The sequence below is a fragment of the Monodelphis domestica genome, chromosome 7, assembly GCF_027887165.1.
Source record: "Monodelphis domestica isolate mMonDom1 chromosome 7, mMonDom1.pri, whole genome shotgun sequence".
NCBI classification, from domain to species: domain Eukaryota; kingdom Metazoa; phylum Chordata; class Mammalia; order Didelphimorphia; family Didelphidae; genus Monodelphis; species Monodelphis domestica.
The window spans coordinates 41,574,145-41,597,361 of record NC_077233.1 but is presented as its reverse complement, the minus strand read 5'-3'; the positions used below and the strand labels follow the sequence as shown (position 1 = coordinate 41,597,361).

At 32.2% G+C, this 23,217-nt stretch overlaps 1 protein-coding gene across 1 annotated transcript in view; it reads right to left on the bottom strand.

The window, feature by feature from the left end:
- CNTN6 (contactin 6) overlaps positions 1–23,217 on the bottom strand; it is a 493,040-nt gene that overhangs the window by 150,525 nt on the left and 319,298 nt on the right. The window contains exons 6-7 of the mRNA XM_007500105.2: positions 19,339–19,542; positions 17,834–17,936 (exon numbers count right to left, since the gene is read on the bottom strand). Coding sequence (XP_007500167.2) covers positions 17,834–17,936; positions 19,339–19,542 — 307 coding nt within the window. The remainder of the gene's footprint in view (positions 1–17,833; positions 17,937–19,338; positions 19,543–23,217) is intronic.

The following is a 23,217-nucleotide window of genomic DNA, read 5'->3' as shown; positions in this document are numbered from 1 at the left end:
GGCTTAAAAGGCAGAACTGTAAGTAATTAGTGAAGATTAAAAATAGGCTAATTTAGTCTTGATAAGAGGCACATATTCATTAGAATTGAAACTGGCCTAATATACAAAGTGTTGACCCAAGAGGAGTTGGACTCTGTTTTCTTAGATGTCTTCAATCAAAGATTGAATGGTCTTTTGTCAGATTTGCTATAGTAGGGACCATTTTCAAATTTCCTTTGGAACTACTTGCATTTTTCATTCCCTTTCAAGTCTCAATTTTTAAAAATCTGTGAAATAGTTTTTTTTTCCTGATAATATCTCATCCTTTGCCACATTCTCTTATCATTGGCCATTCTCACTATCCTAAATATATATGACCTTGAGAATTCAGCATATTCTATGTTTATTAATGTCATTTCCAGATGTACCATCTATCAACATCACATGGTAATCTTTCCTCCTTTGAAAGTTAGACTATCTGAGGGCAGCTGGGTATATGTGTGTGTAAGTCAATTATATATATAAATAATTGACTCACATATATATGTACAGAAAAAAAAAATTTCTGTAGTCAAGAGAAATGTTCAAAAAGCAGAGAAAATATGAAATGTAATGAAGATGGACCCAGGAGAGGCAGATGGAACATTCATGAGCGAGCAGGAGAAAGGGAATTCTATGGAATTCAAAGGAAGATTTATCAGGGGAGAAAACTGTTGGCCAGAACTGAGTCTGGTCACACTCTCTCTCTTACTTTCTCACCAGAGACTCTGACAAGAGCCAGGGAGGGAGTTGCCTTTTCCAATATGGTTTCTACATGGTTGAGCAGAAGAAGTTCTTGCCCACTGAAGACCTCTGCTGACTTAAAGTCACTTTCCCTTAGGGGAAAGTCAAACCATTTCTTTGAAGGGACTTTGTTGATAGGGAAAAAGGACAGTAGGGACTTCCCATTTCTTCCCTCTACCCCTTCCTTCCTCTACCCTTCTTTTCCAAGAAATAAAGTAGTGATTTAGTTTACAAAAGACTGTTCTCTAAGTTTTGTAGTAGGAGGGAGAATTTCAAAGTCAAAGAAGAAAGTTTGAGAGGGGTTGACTCACCAGTCTGGTCAGGTCCAGAATCCATTAAGGAGGAAGGTGTTACATAAAATTCAGTCCCCTCCAGAAGCTGGTTTCCTGTTCTTAGCATTTTAAAGCCCCCCTGTCTCTCCCACTATTAGATATCTGAATTCCAGCCTTAAATCTGATTCCCAACATTCATGACAAATGTCCTACCTTAACTTCAAATTCAAATTGTTCTTATTTGAATTCACCATCTTCCCCCTCAAAATTTGCTCCTTCCTTTCCCTTCCCCCACAAAATTCCCTATATCCAATGATGGAATTACTATTATTCTAACCATTGGGGCTCAAATGGTTTGAGTCATCTTGGATTTTTTAATTTCTCCCATAATCTCATATCTAATCATTTGCCATGGTTTGAATACTCTATCTCCATAAACTATCTCACTCTTTTCCCCACTTTTTTCTCCTCAAAATACTATCAAATTTGATCAGGTTCTTACCACCAGTATTACTCCTTCCTAATTGGTTTCCTTGTTAATAGATTCTCAGCTGGCAAGACAATCTTCCTAGTGGTAGCCTAAACATTCCCCACTTTCACTCAATTATTTTCTATTGTCTTTCTAATTTTTATATAGGTAGAAAAGTAAACCTAACATATAAATCCTATCATTTAAAGCCCTCCAACATTTGGCATCAATCTGCTTTTTCTAATTTATTTGACATTACTCCTTCTCATATGTTCTGCCTTCCAAAAAACTGGACAGTTTTTGTTCCAAAATCTTGTCTCCAGCTTTAGTATATTTATTTAGTATATTTATTTTTGTCCCTTTTCTTATCTGCCATTCAGTATTATTATCTTCCTTAAAGATTCAAGTGCTGCCTTTTAAATAAAAACCTTTCTAGATTGCCTTGATGAATATGTCCTTCCTTCATATTCCTGAGAGTTTTTTTTTTCCCTTTCTTTTTCTCTATCATACTGGACCTAATAAATTAATAGCATTTTGTGATTTATTAGGATATTGGATCTATTCTATAAAACTACACTAAGAACAATATTTTGCCAATAACAAATGCTATGTAAATGTAAACATTTGCTAAATTCTTGTCAAAAATCATTGAATGTCATCAGTTACAAAAAATTCTTAATTATTTCATGGATGGTGTTCATGTTTACACAGCCATGTATATCTGCCAGGTAATTTCTAATATATTACCCTCTATTTATTCTGTACTCAGAAGCCTAGAGTAAGTCTATTCTAGGAGTTTCCACAACTTAATTCTTTGAGAAACAGAAGTTTATTTTCAAAATCCTCTATTTCCTACTACATTATTTCTCTATTCCTAGATTCTGTCATATTATTTAAGGTAATTCTAGGTATTCTTGATTGATCATAAAGGAAAGAAAAAGATTCTTTATGACTATTCTTTTTGTTCATAGGACTTGAACATATGCTTTGCTCAGATTAATAAGAAAATAAAATGATTTTAAGGCATAAACATAGAGAAAACAGTAGCCAAGATTTTAGAGGAAACCTTCCAAATTGAAGAATCTCACCAAGCCCAGAAAGTTTATAATGACAATAAAAATAATGGTGCATTCATTGTCATAATCACAACTATTGAACCATTGTGATGACATTTCTGTAGCTGTTTTAGAAGCTGTTTATCTTAGAAATAACTTTTGGTAAAGAGGATAAAGTAGTGAAAATAATCTAGCCCTGAAGCAAAATCTCATGAAAGAAACAAATCTCACATGATAAGCTGATTCAGGCCTTAGAGTGTGGATCTCACATACTTCAAATGACTTTTGTAGGAGTCTTCCAATTGCCTTATTTTATTTTGCTTCTCTTTTGTTCCTCTTCTTGGTATCAAGATTGCATGAAATATGGATTGTATGAAATGTAGCCTCTCACAGATTTGAACTACTGCTGGATGACAAAAGCAGGATTCACTGCACTGTATCTAACTTGGTGCTATTTAAATAAGCATCCCCAATAAATAAAGATTTCTCTTCCATTCTCTTCTGTAGGGAGGCTTAGATTGAGTGAGCATCCTATTAGTTTTATCAAAAGACAGAAAATTCATTTGTTAGGACAGGAGACCCATCATGCACTGTTTGAACTGAATTATAGAGGGAATGAAGGCTGTCAGCACATTGTGGTAGGATCCCTGCCTCACTCCACCGCTTTTAACCCATAAATAGAAATTTCATTACCTAGCTTTTTGAGAAATCTTATATTTTTTGTTTGGATTTCTTAAACCCCATTATTCACAGCTTAAATATAGGCCTTCCTCGGTCTTCAACTAGCAAACTGTAAAGAGAACCAATGTAACTAGGAAGCCTGGTTATCAGAGATTGCAACAGTACCCTTGGGATAACTCAAAAGTCTGGATCTCATTATAATACAACCTATCTGAAGTCATATTTAATCAAAGAAAAAGTGAAGCATAGTAAGAAAAGAAGCAGGGATTGGTTTTGTTAAATGTTCAAACTCCACTCTAATTGGCTTTCATTTTCCTAACAAAAAATATTCATACTTAGTTCCAGGGATGAAAGTTTGCTCTATGAGGATGTAATATGGATACATTTATGAGAGTGGCATAGAAGCAATATCCCTTTTTTAGAAGTGAACAACTGTATATGACTAGGGTCTGAATTGTCCAAATGGAGGTACTATCGTATATAACTCTTTTTCTGTTACCAACATAACCCAGAAATTATGCAAATGTAAAATATTTCTGTTTTAACCTATTTCTGTGACAGTGCTGTTATACTGTGAATGAAGCTATTGCTGTGGCCTGCAGATACATTGCAGAAAATATTTTCTTATTCAGATTGTTCAAAGTTTTAGCCCCTAGTTCAGTATCTCTTCTCCTAAGCATTTCTAGATGAATTCATGAGGTTCTGCTGAATTGGTAGAATAAATATTTTTATAAATTAAAGGAAAATTGGCCACCTAATATGATTTCCCCCAAGCAAAGGTCTGATACTAAACCTATGTGCCATTTTTTAACTTCTTTATACCTCTCTCAATAAATTACATTGGCTCCTTATTTTCTCTTGAATTATATATCTATATTGAAATTAATATATTGAGAAATAGATAAAGGTAGATAGATAGATAGAGATAGATAGATAGAGATAGATAGAGATAGATAGATAGATAGATAGACAGACACAAAGACAGACAGACAGATAGATAGATGTGTGTTTCTTTATTTGTGTATACTTATTGACACTTCTCTTCACAATCTAGCCTCTTCTTAACTCATCAATATTCTTGTGGTTTACTCTCTTCTTCACACTCTAAAATCAAGCCATACTGGCTTACTCACTGTTTTTCCCTCATATCATTCCATGTCCCACATGTCTGGAATTTATTTTTTGCTGACCTCTCATTTTTGGACAGGCTTGTTTTTTTCAAGATCCATCTCAAGTTTTTCTTCTCCATGGTGATTTTTTTGATAACTCCCTCTAATATACTTCTATTTTGAACTACCAGAGATTAGTTTATTTATATAGATACATGCTGTCTTTTCCAATAGAATGTAATCTCTTAGAGAGAACTAATTTTACTGTATCTTCTATGCTTACTGCAATTTATAGTATGTAGTAAGAGCTTGATGAATGCTTGTCAAATAATTGGAAACTATAGGAAAAAATCCAAGCATTTCTTGATGCTTCATTGCTTGAACTGATTTCCTTTCACCTGATTTCTAACCTTTATTAATATATAGGGTTTATATAGCCTTTAATATTTTGCATTTCATTTTACATAAATAATCTCACCTACTATTTTAGACTTTACAAATGTGATAACTGAGTCTAAGTGACTTGCTAAGGTCACGCCGATAATATGTAAGCAAGGATGCTAAACCAGGTCTTTCTGATTGCATTTTCAACAATGCACTACCTAGGAGGTTTCATGCACCTTTGGTCTTTTATCCTAAAGCCTGAATTTATTAGGGTTCTTGAGAAGACAACTTGGCCTTTAGCCAGCCTTTACTCACCCCACTCTCTACTTCACAAAACTATTTGATTGACAATTTTTTCCTGAGTTTGACATGCTATTCTGCTTATGTTTTATCTCAATCTGATTGAATTTTGTGTTCTGTCTCTCTGTGATGAGAAACACATGACTTCAGGAATAAAGAGAAGATTAGATTATTTATTTAACAAAATTTGTTCAATTCTGGCACCACACTTTAGGAAAGATGTTGGCGAACCTTGGAGTAGAATGACAAGAATCGTAAAAAGCCTCAAGGCTTTATTATGCAAAGATAATTGGGAATTTTTCCCCTTTCCTTTGTATTACTCATGTTAGCACAATATCTCACACAAGCTAAGTACTTAACAAATGTTTACTAATTGATTGATGAAAAATTTATAATTCTATAGGGGGTGAGGATAGTGATAATTGTTTTAAAAAACTTTAGGGGCTTTTATGAAAGAGTTAAGGCAATTCATACTAAGCTACTACATACTACTATATGCCAAGCACTGTGTTTAACATGGAGAATGCAAAGAAAAAATAGCCTAAGCTCAGAAGAGGTTGACAAGATTTGGTACATTTTGGCCCCAAAGGGAAGAATTAGGAATACTTGATAAACACATCAAACAGGAGAATTTAGGCTTAATGTGGGGGAGTAAATACTAATAAATAAAACTGTTTAGAGATGGAAAACAATGTATTATTATCTAATTATCTAATACTTTTAAATATCTAATTGCATAATCTATAATATAATCTATAATAAAATCATTATATAAGAATTATCTGATAGTTATCTAAGGAGGTAGTTGGTTCTCTTCTCTTGATATCCTCAAGCTAAAGCTGGACTAACGTTTATCAGACACATTACTTTGAGGATTCAGTTTTGGGCATGCACAGGACTAAATAGATAAAGGGTCAACTTTGTAGTTTCATGATTTTGATCTATTATTTTGCCTTCTGTGTTACATAATGTCAGTCAACATTACTAGATGGAAAACTTCCTTCTGCATTACTTGAAGCAATGTTACAAATCAATTTCGAAGCTTCAGTAGAAGCATTTATGTAGTGCCTGGAATGCAATACTTAGGGCCAGGGAATTGTGGAATCAAATCCTACATTTGGTACTCCATAGCTACATGACCCTAGTTGAGTCAATTTAACTTGTTTATGCTTTACTTTTCTCATTTATAAAGTGGAAGGAGGGTGTGACTTAATGTCATATTAGAGCCTTCCATCTTTAATTCTATGCTCCAAGGAAAATCTTTTATGCTCGCTCTCTCTCTTTCTCTGTCAATGTCTCTTTCTATCTCTGTTTCTGTATTTCTACCACTAACTCTCTCAACATTATCTCTATAAATGGAAGAAAGTGAGAGAAACTGTACAATCTAAAGATTATCTCTAACCAGGAAATGTGTTTCTTTTTTTTCATATCACAAATACAGCCACAGGATCATGAATTTTGAATTGGAAAATATCCAAAGACCATTTAGTCAGCAGAGAACTTGCTATCTTTCCCCTAAAGATCACCTGTCCTCCTAACTTCACTCTTTTTGTTAAGATTTTCATATTATTATGGCCAAACAGGTTTACATATGCTGAATCATCCTTGACTTTGCACTCTCTATAACCGTAAAACCAACCATTTTCCAAATCTAATTCATTCTACTATCTATTTTTCTGTATCCCTACTGCTTGACATCTTTCTTTTTTATTATAACTTCATTCTAATCCTCATTGCTCCCCACATAGATTGGTACTGGTAGTCCTTCCCCTTATCAATCTCTTATACATATGCCAAAAGTTATATTCAAAAGAATCAATGGGATGAGTTTTTTGTTGTTTAACTGTTTCAGTAGTTTGGACTTTTTGTGACCATGTTTTGGGGTTTTTCTTTGCAAAGATACTAGAGTGGTTTGTCATTTCTTTCTCAAGTTAATTTTACAGATGAGGAAACTGAGGCAAGCAGTATTAAGTGATCTGTCCAGGGTCACATAGCTAGTAAATGTCTGCCGCCAATTTTGAACTGAGGAAAATTAGTTCCCAACACTCTATTCACTGTACCATCTAGCTGACCAGGTTGGGTCTATTTGAGTTTGAATTCTGCCTCTCAGATATCCTTAGACTTTAGTTGCAACACAGGTAAAATTTATTTCAGTGGCCTATATGATCACCAAATTCCCTTTTAACTCTCAATCTATGATTTAGTCCATTTCAATAAAAATAAATTTTTCTTTGGTGCTATATGGACAACATAATCAACTGATTCACACACAACTAGCCATTTCATCATTAGCCTACAAGCTAATCTATAATAACAATAATAAATTAAATATTTACTATGTAAAAATTCAATGACAAATCCTGGAAATAGAAAGATACAAAGATTAAATGATAAAAAAACAAAAATACTGACTTCAAGAGGATTATATTCTAATATTCTACTGAGGAGCATGATGTAAATCATGTAAATAAATTTCTATAGAGTAGTTGAAAGTATAAATAATTTTGATGGCAGCACAATTCTTTAAGTTAAAGCACTACCAAGACTTGCTGCAGTACCATCTTCAATGATGTAACTGTGAAGAGAAAAACAAAATGAGAAACCGCCTCTCTGTTGTTATTGGGAAGTTCTCAAACATTTGAGAACATCACAGCAAGATTTCATATTTATTGCTCAACATTAACAGCCAAGCTGGGTACCCTTTGCTTCATAAATTAGAAAAAATAAATAAGATCTACATACATACATAAATATATGCCCTTGGTGGGAAAGCTCTGGAGCATCCAGGAACATTCAGCATTGCTCACTACTCATTTTATTTACATTCTCCCACACTGACTGCAAAGTTACTAAATTAAAAAGGAGGAGGTGGAAAAAAAAAGAAAAAGAAAAATATGTTTGGTTGTTTACCAGAGCAGGAGAGTGGAGTTATGGGGGCCATCAATTTGGTTTTCCACTAATAGCAAAAAGCCACATCTCTTTAGGAGGAGACGCACAGAGAGTCATCAGTCAATCATTTCATGCTACTACAGCACCTCTGCATTAGCTTTCTCTGGGGATTTCACAATCTAATCAATTTAGAGCTTTGATAATTAAGGGCGTGCCATGTTAAACAAATGAGGCAAAACTGAAATTTGAAAACTGTGATCCCATTGGCTTTGAAACCCAACTGTAAGGCACAGAGACAGGCTGAATTACTTTCCATCTGTGCGACCTTGAATAAGTCACTCAGGGTCTCTAAGCTTTAGGTGTTTTGTGTAGGGATAAGTTGAATAAGAAGATATCTAAGTTCCCTTCAATTCCCTTATCTATAAAATTTAGGGCCTTGTGGGTTGCCCACAAAATTCTTTGCCCTACTCTGAGGGATGCTTCTAGCTTTCATTTCATTTAGTTTAGCAGAGATAACATATATAGATATTGAGATAGAAATATACATATAGTTATTTATGTCATATATCAGCATATCTATCTCCATCTTCTATCTCCCTCTCTTCTCTCTTCCTCTCCCTATCATTCTCCCCTTCCCTCTCCCTCTGTCTCTCTGTCTGTCTATCTGTCTGTCTCTCATAGCCAATCTTTTCTTGGCTTAGGTAATACCCAATTGCCCATGTCCACTTTGATCATATTTGAGGTGGTAAAATTAAAAAGAGAATTTTTCCCTCAAGTTCCTCAAGTATATTTTTAAATAAAATTTAATTTTCTAAAGTTATTATGACTCTAAATGGGCATTATTTTCACCAATGGGAAAGTTATTCTTGTGTACAATTTTTATTGCGACCTCTCTTTCCAAATAAATTATCCTAAATATCGGCTCCCATCACATTGTATAACATGAATAATCCACCTTTCTTTAAGAGTCCTAACTCTTTCTCATCGTTTTCAGGGTCCTCCATTCTGAAGTACTATGCTACCTAGCCTACCTGTTGCCCATTATTTCCCGACAGATGTTCAAAAAGGTCTCCTCACTGCTTTTATCCATTGTTATAATTATTACCATCTCTCAGAATTTATGAATGCAATTTTTCCTATGTCATTGCTCCTCACTTATTCAAATCTTACATCTCTTCTGTCCCAGATAAAATATGTTTTCTTCTATAATATCATCCTTGAATATTATATCACACATTAATATCTTTATTCTTGACATTGCTATTATAGTTATTAACAGAGTTTAGAACTCAATTTGCTTCAGAAGCAATCATTTTATCTCCCCAAATAAGTTTCTTGAAAATACAATATCTTTTGAAAAATGTTATCTACTCCCAGAGAGAGAATTGATGAATTCTGAGTGCAGGTTAATCTATATTTTTCTTATTTTCTTTTTTTTTGTTTGTGTATTTGTGTGTGTGTTTTCTTTTACAACATCATTAAAAAAGGAATTATGCTTTGCATGGCTTCACTTCATGTATAACAAATATCATGTTGCTTATTTTTTCAAGTACTCTATCACTTTTATACTTAAGGAAACTGAGGCAAGCAGATTTAGTGACATGCTCAGGGTCCCTACTGAACAAGTAAGATGCTAAGTATCACAGTCATGATTTGAAGGAAGGTCTTCCTGACTTCAGTTCAGTGTTTCAGCTATTGTGCCAACAATTGATTACTATGTGACAGGGAGATATTAAAAAAGACAAAATACAGCCCCTGCTTAAGGAGTTCATTTAATGGGAGAAGATAACATGTAAAAGAAAAGTGAAAAGAATGGTGAGAGAGGGCCTCAGGGGGCCACAAACATCAGAATCTCAATATTAAAGTATCTCAGGAGGATGCTACCCAGTGAGAAGACCTCATAGGGTAGGGATCATGGCAAATTTGAATCTATTTGGTAGCACTGGCACTCCCATTTGGTGTTAGCCTTTCCTATATTTTAGGCTTTCCTAAACCATTGCTTCCACGAGCCGTGGGAGAGTTTACTTCTCTAGCAGGTGAAAATCATTTCTCAAAGATCTAATGTGAAGCCAATTCTAACATAATCATTGGATTTAATGGCTTTGTTCTTTTCCCATGATACAATAAATAGAAATCTATTTCAGCAACATCAAGAGAAATTAGAAATAGACCCATGTACTCATTGGAAGTCAATTTTTTGAAAAGCTACTTGGAGAGAAAACCAAGGTTTATGCCTTCTTTTAAGTCTAATTACTGCTTCTGGCTTTGTGTGGTGAGTGTGCAGTAAGAATTCTTTTTTTTTTTTGCTAAACCTTATTTTCTTCCTCCCACCTTGATTTGCTGCCAACTGTTCTACCACAAATGTTATCTCTGGAGAGAGATTATTTCTAATGACCAAAGCACCTCTCACTTTTTCCTTTCTTCTTTGAAATCCCTGAAGAATTTTGTAAGTCTGCTTGTTCCTTATTTCAAGCAGATTTTCATTACTGAAGTTCTGTCTCACTTATTGTTCTTCCCATCTCCCATTCTTTCCCACTACAATACTACGACTAGATGTGACCAAATGAAGAAGCTGAGTATCTTGACTAGAATCACCAACTCTCAAGGTTTTATATATTTTTCTTTGGACCAAATAAATGAACTCCTTTTCTTTCTCCCCTTAGCCCTTCCTATGTGAAGTAGTCTAGGGTTGTAGGAAGGAAGTCTAAGGTTATAGGAAGAGTGCAGCTCTTTTTTTCTGGCTCTGACACCTCTTGCAAGGTTTTCACAAGGTTCAAATTAGATAATATATGCATAATGCTTTACAAACCAAAAGTGTTTATAAATTCTAGGTCTCTGTAATAATACTTTTGTTGTTATGTGCCTGAAACTGGGTAAGATACTTAGGACAATATGAATATAGATTTGACACTGGATGTTATTATCTAATATAACCTCCTTCATTTTACAGATTAAAAAATAAACTACAAGGAGATTAAATACCTTGCTGAAGATAAAAGATGTCAGAAACTGGATTTGAATCTATTTCTTGGTATTTCTTATCTATAAAATGGTGATATCTTAATACTTCACCTGTATGGTTTCTATTGAGATGTTACTTTGCAAATACAAATTTTATTGAGATGACAAATTATTATATATAAATTTTTAAACGATCTTGACCTTACTTGTACCACCACTACTAATATTTCTATTATCACTAGTACTAAGACCTCTACTGCTACGACCAGTAAAATAAAGTATGGACACAATAAACAGTAGCAATTGACCATAGTAATCTAAACCCAAAGATGCAAACTTAAGAGGTTTAGAACGCAACTTCGATCAAGAATTTCTTGCAAAACTGTAATCTGTCTGGTAGGAACTATGTTTAAATAATATCTCACATAGTATAGCAAGAAAATCTCAAATGTGGGCATTATTTAAACACAATGCATGATGCCCTAAGTCAATCAGAGGGAAATGGACAAATGTACCTATCAGATGAATAGATAATGTAAGAGTTTATGACCATAAAAGAGAGTGGACCAGTAGAAGTAAAATGGATAATTGTGATATATAAATGAAACAGGTTTTTTTTTTTTGGGGGGGGGAATAAAACTTTTATAGCTGAAACTAGAGGGAAATCCGGAAAATACATAACTATTTTATCAGATAAAGGCCTCATTTCTCATATATCCGGGGAACTAAGCCAAATTAGTTTGGGAGGAAATATTTTTCCCAGTTGACAAATCTTCAAAAGATACGAATAGGCAATTTTTAGAAGAAATCAAAGATGACAATCTTCATATTAAAAAATATCAAAAGCACTATTGATTAGAAAAATGTGAATTAAAACATCTGTGATATTCAATTTGATATCCATCAGATTGGGTAACATTACAGAAAAGAAAAATGACAAATATTTAAGGAAATATGCAAAGCTGGGACATTAATGAATTCTGGGTGGAGTTGTAGACTAATCTAATCATTTTGGAGCACAAATTGGAACTATGCCCAAAGGGCTATAAAGCTGTATATACTCTTTAGCCTAGCAATATGATGTTTAAGTCTGTGTCTCAAAGAAATTTAAAGAAAAAGGAACAGGACCAATATGTACAAAAGTATTTATAATAGTTCTTTTGTGGTTGTGAAGTATTGGAAATTGAGTGGATATCTCTTAGTTAGGGAATGGTTGAATAAGTTATGGTATATGATTATGATGGGATACTATTTTATTTTAAGAAATGATAAGCAAGATGGTTTCAGAAAAAAAATAATCCTGGGAAGACTTATATAATTTATATAAAATGAAATGAGAAGAACCAAGTGGACATTGTACATAGTCATAGCAATATTGTAAGGATGACCAATTGTGAAATCTTTGATACTCTGATTAAGACAATGATCCAAGACCATTCTGAAAGTCCTGGTAGCAAAAATGCTATCCATTCCCAGAAAGAGAAATGAGGAACTCTGAATTAAAAGCAAAGTATACCTCTTTTTACTCCATTTATTTTTTTCTATTACATTTTCTTTTGTAATCTAACATTTATATGTTTTACATGACTTTCCATGTAAATAATTTACCCTTTCAATGAAGGAGAAAGAATGGGAGAAAGGGAGAGAATGTAGAACACAAAATACTTTTTAAAACTTTTTAATAATTGTGTATATAATTGTGAAGCAACTAATGAAATAAAATTATTTTAAAAGCAAAATATATCACTGAAGATTGCAAAAAAGTAGTATCCACAACATATTTAGCAAGACATGAATTTCTGTCTAAAAGTAAATTATTTTATTATAAAAACAAACCACAATGAAATCAACATTTCTTAGAGAACTCAACCAATAAACCAAACCCAAGCCAAACAATCACCACAAATTGAATTAGTTTTATAATCTTCTGAATATAACAGCAATATATTAAAGAAGCTTAATAACAATGTTTTATGAATTTTATTTTCCAAATTCTTAAAATTGCTGATCCACTTCCAATAAAATGATTGCAAAATATAGATTGTTAGAAGAGAATTACATAATTTTGTAAAATGAGAATGAAATTTTTATCAACCCTGAATACTACTGGAAAGTGCAAAAGTTTTCAGGCAAAAGTATTCATTAATATCCTATTATTTATAAGCCATTGTAATAAAAGTTAGGAATACACATAATATTTTTAAAGCAGTCTCTGCTGTTAGAGCTTAATCCTATGAGAATTCATATTTTCAGTGGATCTATAGCTGACCTTACATCCTGAATTTTCTACCAAAGTAAAACAATTAAGAAACACCATCAGTAATTTTAATCAACTCTATAATGCTTGATGATTCAGAAAATATAAAATATTAATCACTGGCTATCAGATTTCCTGAAGAATATTTTTACTTCAATATACTGAAAACCTGAGAAGCTAACAACAATAATAAGAAAATCCAAGTAATCACTACCATCCTTTCAGATAATGCATTTTACCCAGAATGCATTCCTTGAGCTTGAGGGCAAACTTACCTCCAAAGATATTCCCTCAACTTAAAAAAGTTATTATTTTATTCCCATATTCAATAATCCAAAGAATGTTAAGAGTAATACGGCATCTTTTCACAATTCAATATCAATATGAAACCCATTGAGAAGAAATGAGATAATAGTCATATTATTTAAAATGATGACCTCATTAATAATGCTACAAAACTTGCCTCAAGGATACTTAACTAATTCAGGCTTAAAAATAACAACACTAATAGTACTGATGACTACTACAACATCAAGACCTTAAGACAGAATTCAACAGTAAGTATCAACAGAATGTACACATAATTGGATTAGTTAAATGTATTCAAAACTTGTTTACCTAAATACCATATAAAGTGGCTTAAATGCAAATGTACAATAAACAAGACCTCCATGAGTGATAGTTACATGAACTTACCTTGAAATATTGTCAAGGAAACATCCAACAAAATTATCAGTATTGTGTAAATGTTTAGAAAACAGTTTTATGATAATGATTCAGGTTCTCATTATTACTATTAGAAAAAATGGATATTTATTTGTAAGGAGTCCTGACATAATAATTATTGTAGTTCAGGAAATGAATTAGTGAACACTATCAAATGCAAAATTATGGATTTTTAAAAGCACATAGTGGATCCATTAAAAGAAAAAGTGGAGTAGATAGAATTAAACACAAGGTATTTGTTGCCTTTGCTTACATATTCAATAGTATGGGGAAGAGTGGGAAAGAGAAAGAATATATATATATATATATATGTCACAAAATGTCAGAAATGATTATTAAAAGTTATATCAACATCTAATCCAGAAAAAAAACTAAAACTGAAAAAAATCAAGGGCAAATAATCTGTAAAACAAATATGAATCCAGAAGCATCTAGATAAGCCTTCTTTGATATGAGATATTTATGCAGGCAAAATGGTCTTCACAGCTACTTGAATATAAAAATCCATTGATAAAAAATTAAGAATAACATTGTAAATAATTTTCTTGCCATTGAACATTTCTCCACGCAGCATGAATTGTAAAGCTCTCAATACCTAGAACTCTAAGTAAAAATTACTCCTCTGATTGAAGAAAATGTGTAATGTTTGCATATAATTGTCCTATCAGCTACTGCATTTATTTTAGGGAGTCGACACCATATGGGCATATATCCCTACACCGTTATTCCTTTACAAAAGCAATAATGTCTTCTACTTAAGCAATAATTTACAGAATATGAAATGTTAAAGATTGATTTATTCTCAAATTATTTCTACATGAAGCTCTTCAAAATGATGAAATGATGATGATAATGAGGATGTTGATGATAGTGATATATAACTTTATCTTGGAGATATTCAGATATTTCAAGCTTCTAACATATGAGAAAGCTTGAAAGCAATAACAATACAAAAATGTAAATTTTTTAGAATCCAATGACTTCAAGTTTCAATTTAATGAATTAATAAGTACACAAGAAAATTATTGGATGCCATGTGCCCAATACTGTGCTAAAATAGAGAAATATTATATTTCCTACTCATAAAACATTTATAGAAAATTTAATCTTATTTAGTAACTAATGCTATTTAAACTGAACAATACATTTATCTAGTTCTTTGATTGCCTTTTGTAGAGACTACCTGACTTTTGAGGAAAAAATTATATTCCCTGAATTATATGGTAGCATTAAGGAAAAATATGCTTCTTAAAAAATCAAGCATGTATACACTGTAATGTAGTAGAAGGTATCGACAGTATGTTTTCCTCTTTCTCTTCTTCACTTTTCCTATAACATATTTTGTAAGTTTTGTATTTTTGATTGACTTAATAATATTAGTAAGAAATTAGTTTTGAATGAGTGTATAAATCCAGTACCAATAAAAAATTATTTATAATTTATACAGGACAGTTTCCATGACCCTGGCAAGCAACTTTGGAACTACATATTCTACTTAGTGGTTGACTCAATATTAGCATTCTGTGGAACTTTGAACAAAGTTTTCACTATAGTTATATAGACTTTATTTGCTCTAGATATTCAGAATTATATTAAAGATATTGATTTATCCACTAAAAGAGATGTAGAGAGGTTAGGTTATTAGACATAGATATGTATTATTATAGTCAACCCATCAAACTAATCTATTACGTTATGTAACTTGGACAAAATATTCCTCATTTTTTATTTCTGAGATAAAAAAGAATAGTTCTTCCTGGAATATGTTTGTAAAAAATATATAGTAATAGAAGTGGTACCAAACTGTCTATCCTCCCTAAAAAGTAATTGCTTTAACACTAACCTTATCTTAGCTAAATTGAAATATGTTTATGGACTGTAGAATAAAAGACATAAGAATAATTAAAATTATACAAATAAAAATTGTATAAAGGAAAATGAAAAAGATTGATAGTAATTTTTTTTCAGGGAGAGCAGTAGAAAATACTGAGCATATATATAATTCACAAAAGAGAAAAGAGGAATGGAATAAGCATTTGAAAATTACCTTCTACATGGTAGTAGCACTATAAGCATTGTACTAAATGCTTTTTAAATATATTATCTCATTTTATTCTCAAAATAGTCCTGCAAAGTAACTGCAATTATTGTTCCTATTTTGTAGTTGAGGAGACTGAGGCAAAAAGAAATTGAGTGGCTTGCCCAGGATTGCACAACTATTTTGCTAAATATATATTTGAATTCAAATCTTTCTGACTTCAAGCCCAGAACTCTAACCACTATACCACTACCTGCCTCTAAAAAGGAACTGGGACAGTAGTTATGGATGGCATCATTAGATTATACTATTAAGAATGAAGTATTAAGAATTTGAAAGGGCCTTAGGTAAAATTAATTGAGGCCTTAATGGTTAACTAAATCACCTTATATCACACACTAATAAATAGAAAAGTCAATTCAGGTCTAAGGTCTTTTAACTTCAAATAAAGTATAATTTTTATAGTTAGGTATATCAGTAGTCAGTAGATGAATTGCTAATCATTGGAAACTCTAGGACACTTAAAAAACAAAAAAAATGGAAACAAAATTGAGAAGAGGGCCTCCATATTTTCAGATCTAGAGATGAATATAAAGGGTAAGAAAATCAGAAATGATGAAGATCAGAATGGTTATGATGAGTACAGATCACTGATGGAAACATGAATTATTTTTAATATCACTGCTATCTAGACTTAAAAACTATCACCTCTAATGGATATTCATCCCAGGAACATGGATGTTTATTTGTTTTATACAATAAATTTATTCCAAAAAAATGTTTCCTTCAGCTAAAAATATTGTCAGAAAACAATCCAGATACATCTACTACTCCAGGAAAGTTCTGCTTAACTCTAATTGTGAATTATGAACTAAGGCATGGTTTATCATGTAGAAAGGCTTCTGATTAATTAAGCAATGAGACATAGGCAATGCATTTTTTTATATGATTACATTATTTATATGATTACATCAGGAGATGCAGAAGTGAAGAGTGAAATGAAAGGCTTAAGGACCTCACCCACTGTTCAAAAAAATTCAGTTTTTCCTCAAAATGCACTGCTGAAATAAAACGATTATTCTCAAAATTGATAAATGATATGTTTAAGTACATATATGATATATTTTATTATTTATATATAAAATATGCATATATATATAATATTATTTTGGTAGCTAGGTGGCATAGTGGATAGAATGTTGGTCCTCAAGTTAGGAAGATTCATCTTTCTGCTCTCAAATATGTTTTCAGATACTTAATACATGCACCAACCTTAGCTAGTCAGTAAATTCTACTTGCCTCAGTTTTCACAGATTTAAAATGAGTTGGGAAAGGAAGTAGTAAACCATTCCAGGAGATTTGTCAAAAAAAAAAAAAAGATCACACAATTTCACGCATGATTGAAAACTAGTGAACAGCATGCATGTTTACATACAGGTGCTGTGTTATACATAAGTACAATATATTGTATATGTGTAAATACCAACACATATATTTTAAAATATATATTGAGGGGAGAAAATAAAACTTTAATCATTGTAAATATTGTAAATATTTAGTTTTAACCAGAATGCTATACTTTTCTGAAGAATTTTATATGCTTTGTGTGTTTGTATATGTATTGTGTGCATGTATGTCCATCCACACATAAATATGTATGTATATGTGTATAATTTCATCTCTCTATTCATGTTCTTTTTTAACTCATTATTATTTATGTTACTTGGAGTCATATATTGTCTTGTTTTACTTTAAATCTTCCTCAGCACAGTAACATTTAGACATTTAATTACATTTTAGAGTGGATAATTTTATTTAATTAATCCTGCACTTCATTTAGAGACATACGAGACAACAAAAAGTACCCCTAAAATAATATGTATGTATCTATGTGTTTATATGTACATTAGAGTAAATAAAAGAATCTTACTTTCCAAGAGCAAAACATTCCAGTTTTATTGTTGAACCTTTCGCTGCGTGCATGATTTCAGGAAAACGTACTTCAATCTTTGGTTCATATTCCCCCATCACACCTGTTAAACATCAAAACATCTAGCACTCCAGTTGTATCATTCCTGGAGATCAGAACAGAAGTTTCATATACAGTAAAATGTGAGATTCACTTTACAAAACCCTGGGCATTTGGGATTCCAAATAAACAGGTATTTTTATTTGGGAGTTTCTGCTTTCTTTTACCTAGCTTAATTGGTATGAAAAAGATAAGCAAACATAAATCTAAAATGAGAAGTTATAAATAAAAAGGGAAAGCAAATACAGAGGAAAATTATGGAGGGTGAGAAGGAAAAGATGAAGAAAGCTAGGAAGAAATATGGAAAGAAAGGAAAAGAAAAGGGAAGGAAGGAAAGAAGGAATTTTCATGATATCACAAGATTCTTTTCATGAATCATGATTCAATTCTCCTACAACTTTCAACAGACATCATTTTGCAGAGAATTTCTAAACAATGATTGAGGACCCTTTTGATTCTGAATTGTAAAGACAGCTACTCCCATGAAATGTATATATATATATATATATACATATTCTTATCCAAAGTTTACTGTATATAATTTATTCAGTACTTTACAATTTGCTTGTTTTGAAGGAAGCCATAATATAGAAAATATTGGCCATTAAACTGAATGGGGAAGAAGAAAGGAGAAAAGGATAGAAGGAAAACCAAACTCACTGAATAGCTGCTATATCAAATATTTGGCTATTCTTTCCTAAAGGAGCCACAAGAAGAACTAATGAGAAAAGGAAACAAATTGAGGAAGTACTGAGTCTATTAATCACACCAGTCACTTTTGCATTTTGAAAAATATTTGAAGAAACTGGCAATTTCAAAGGTCAATAAAAGTCAGCTGTAAGTAATGCAGGCTAGAAAGAAAATTCATAGCTTAGAATTTATACTTCTATGTCAGAAGATCCCTGATCTTTTTAACTGCTTTGAAAACAGTGTGAGGATTACAATTTAAGTGCAGGCTCTAATCACAAACTTTACCAAGTCTCCCTAGCTTTACATTTCCTACTGAGAACATTTAATTAAGGAGTCAACTGGATGATTTTCCCCTACTTCAGTGAGTCTTTTAGATTCCTTAGCTCTTCAAATCACACACCAGTCAATACCAGACTTTTAGTTAAAATGCCTGTCAGAGTGTATGCTTTTATTATATAGTAATAAAATTAGTCAGAAAATTTGTCTTTTGTTTTATATTCTATTTTTATGAACTTTGAACTTGGGTACTTTCCTTTTCCATTTAACTGGCCAATTGTCTATGCTATAAGAAAAGAAAGAAAAAATAGAAAAGAAAAAGGTGATAGATACATAAAGGGTTCTGAATGAGCTATACCAAGTTAGATAATGTTATACCATGGTAATTACCATTTTCCAAAGTCCTAGTTAAAAAACAAAATACAACTGCATTGTCTTACCATCACTGCGCAGGACTAAAGGAGTAGGTGGCCCTTGGACACGTTTTTGGGCTTCCATGTTTGTTACAATGCAAGTGTAATTTCCTACATCTGATGGCTCCACTTTTGCAATATATAGATTTCCTGTAGCTTGAGAGATAAACCTCCGGCTAGCTTCCTGAACAGGAAAGGGATTGTCATTGTAGGTCCAAGCATAAAATACATCTGAAAAATAAGAAATGCTTATAGGATATAACACACTTTATTGAACACATTAATGTTCTCAAGAAAGATGTTCTTCTAATTATTTGTACTGGTTATGATGTTGATGCCCTTTAGATTAGGCAAATGAAAAGGAGAAAGGTTTAAAATAAATTGAGTGAAAATAAATTTAGAGATTAAAGATGAATGGAAAAGATTTGAAATATTTAATTTCAGTTTGGACCTGGCTTTTCACATATGGCCTAAATTGTTTTGAAATAATTCAATAAAATATGAACATCCACTGTAACAATGTCAATCATGTAAAATCAATACAGCTCATAACCTGAGGAATAAGTTCACAGTGAGGAAGCAGAAATGAAGGAATCATGAGAGAAATTGACTATGACAACCTAAAAAGTTCATGGAAGTGGAGTTATTTTTGGACATAACCAGATTTCTATGCCTAAGTTTTTCTGAAAAAAAAAGAATTTTTTAAAAAAATCAGAGAAGAAAGTTATAACCATTTTTATATGTTTCTTAAAAGGATGATTCTAGGTGGCAGCTAGATAGCTCAGTGAATTGAGAGCCAGGCCTAGAGTTGGGACATTCAAATCTGGCCTCACACATTTGCTAGATGTGTAGTAATCCTAGGCAAGTCACTGAACCCTCATTGCCTAGCCCTTACCACTCTTTTGCCTTGGGACCAACACACAGTATTGAATCTAAGCTGGAAAGTAAAGGTTTTTATTAAATAAATAAATATAAGTGAAGATTCTTCATGAGTGAGATTCATATAAAAATTAAATTCTGTACACATTCACAAATAATTCTAAGGAATGGAAAGAAGAAAAGAGATCTAAGGAATGAATCCCACTTTACAGAGAGCTATCAATCAATGAGTTAAAAGCTATTTAAAGAATTTCCATTTGAAATAACTGTAGGAGGCAATATAAAATATTTGGGAGTCTACCTGCTAAAACAACACCAGCAACTATATTAACACAAATATTAACACACTTTTCATACTAATAAAAAGGGATCTAAACAATTGGAGAAATATCCATTACCTATCTGTAGGCTGAGCTGATTTAGGAAAAAAAAGTCAATTCTACTTAAATTAATTTACTTATTTAGTGCCATACCAATCAAACTACAAAATAATTGTATTATGGGTCTGGGAAAGAAGTAACAAAATTCATTTGGAAGAACAAAATGTCACAATTATCCAGGGATTCAACAAAACGTGAACAAATGCAAAGGAATGTAATCTAAAAGTACCAGATTTCAAATTATAACACAGAGTTGTAATTATGAAAATATTCTGATATGGGCTAAGAAATAGAATGATGGATCAATGGAATAGATAAAATACAGACTGCATAAGAATTAATGACCATAGTAATCTAATGTTTCATAAACTCAAAACTCCAAGCCTTAGGGATAAAAATTCACACTGTGGGGAAAAAAATAAACAAAGATAAAGTCAGAACTGATAAATGAATTAGACATTAAATATGTTATATAAGCAAATTAAGTGAGCATGGAAAATTTACCTGTCAGATCTATGAACAAAGACAGAAGTTATGATCAAACAAAAGATAGAGGGGATTGCATAAAGTAAAATGGACAATTCTGATTACATAAAAAATACAAACAAAATAATTGTAGACAAAGTTAGAAAGGAAACTGGGCAGTGGTAGATCATAGGAATTTCTCTGAGAAAAACCTCATTTTAAAAATATATATCAAATGAGTTATATTTATAAAAGTATATGCATTCTCCAACTGATAAATCATTACTTAAAAGGAATTGAGAACATGGAAGGGTTTGATAAAGAGTCAATGATACTTAGAAACTACATGAACACCTAAATACCAACAAAGTAATTTTATCATTATCATCTTATAAGATTCAGAACATTATCAATTCTTGCCAGTATTATTTCTTAATCATTTTCCTATAAGAATAATACATTAAGTTATTAATTTTTATTAAAATGGAAAAATATTACACCCCCTTGAAGCTCTGTTTAATCATTTGCAAAATGAGATCTTTGTGGACTAGATGGATTGTGGTTCCCTTCAAGTTTTAGATCTGTGATTCTTTTACTGCCTTGTGAGGAATCACACTTTTCAATAATGTGAATACCTGCCTCTAATCTCTGTCCTGTTCAATCTATTCTGTACATAGCTGTCAGATTTTAGGCCTGACATTTCTTTTCACCCTTGAACTGAGGATGAAACAAAAGAAAAAAATTCCTTTGTCATTTAAAGTGTTTTATAGATTTTCTTCAGCCTCACTTTCCAGGAAAATTACATATAACTGCATATTATTCTTCATTCCACACTCCACCATCTTGACAAACCAGATCCATAGCAAAAATATATTCTATCTCTCACTTCTATTTCTTTGAATAGTATGGGTCCTGTGCTTGAAATATTTTCATTTCTCTTCTTCACTATGAAATATCTGGCTTTCTTCAATCACCAGTTCTGTTAGAAGCCCTTCCTGAAATCCCTACCTACTTCTCATCATACCCCAGTAAATATATTTTACATGTAGCTCAGGTATAGCCATAGTCACACAGACACGCAGAGAGTTTCCTATTGGCATTTAACCTGCTGTAGTACCATCAGTGATTTTTATCACTTTGCAGTTTGTCTTACTCATTTCCAATCTGCTCTCACACTTAGCAGGACTATAAAATTTTCTCAGAGTGGAAGGACTAGCCACAGTCACATGAATTTGAATCAAATTATCCTGCTCTTAGGAAAAACAGGAAAGGGGGATTGACTCTTATTGTTTCCTGCCATACATTTGAGACTTCATTGATATGTTTCCCTTTTGGACTAAATCAGTCATGATAGATCATTAAGCTCAAATAAAATATTTAATAAACTATAAGGCAAAACCAAAAATCAACCCAACTTTTGCATAATAAAAGACAATAATTTCTCCAATACTACCCTTCTACTCATCTCACAACTCTCATATATTGTTTTTTTTTCAATAACTTAACCTTTACTCATATTTCCCATGAAGAAATATTCCATTGCCAGGGTTATCTGCATGTATCCTTTATTCAATCTCATCAGCTTCCTGCACCTTACTCCTTTTCTGATTGCTACAAACACACTCATGTCACCTCATCCTTTAAAAAATCCTCACTGTACCGGGTATCACTACTTTCTGTACTCCTATACTGAAAATCTTTACAAAAGCTTATAAATTATTCATTTATCTTTCTCCTCTTTCTTGATCATAAATTCTTCACAATTTGTTTTATAATCTCATGCTTCCAAAAATTAATTTCAAAATCTGTGAAAGATTCTTAATTTATAAATCTAATGGCCTTTTAAAAATCCTCATCCTTCTTGGCCTTTGAAACTCTCCATAACCTTCTGCTCTTGGATTCTTTATTGCCTAGAAGTTTTCATGGCACTTTATTCCTTGTCCTCTTCTGGCCTGTTTGACTTTTCCTTATTAATTTCATTTGATGGATTTTTACCCTGGTCACAACTCCTCATAATGTATGTCTCTTGTGTCCATTAGATGATCTCATAACCTCCCATGTTGTACCTTTGTTCTTCACTCATAGTATTCTCTATCTGACATGAGTGAAGTTACACTTGATCATCTGGGCCTACTCCACTTATGACCACTAGGTGCCTCGATTTCATTTAAGGATGTGTTTG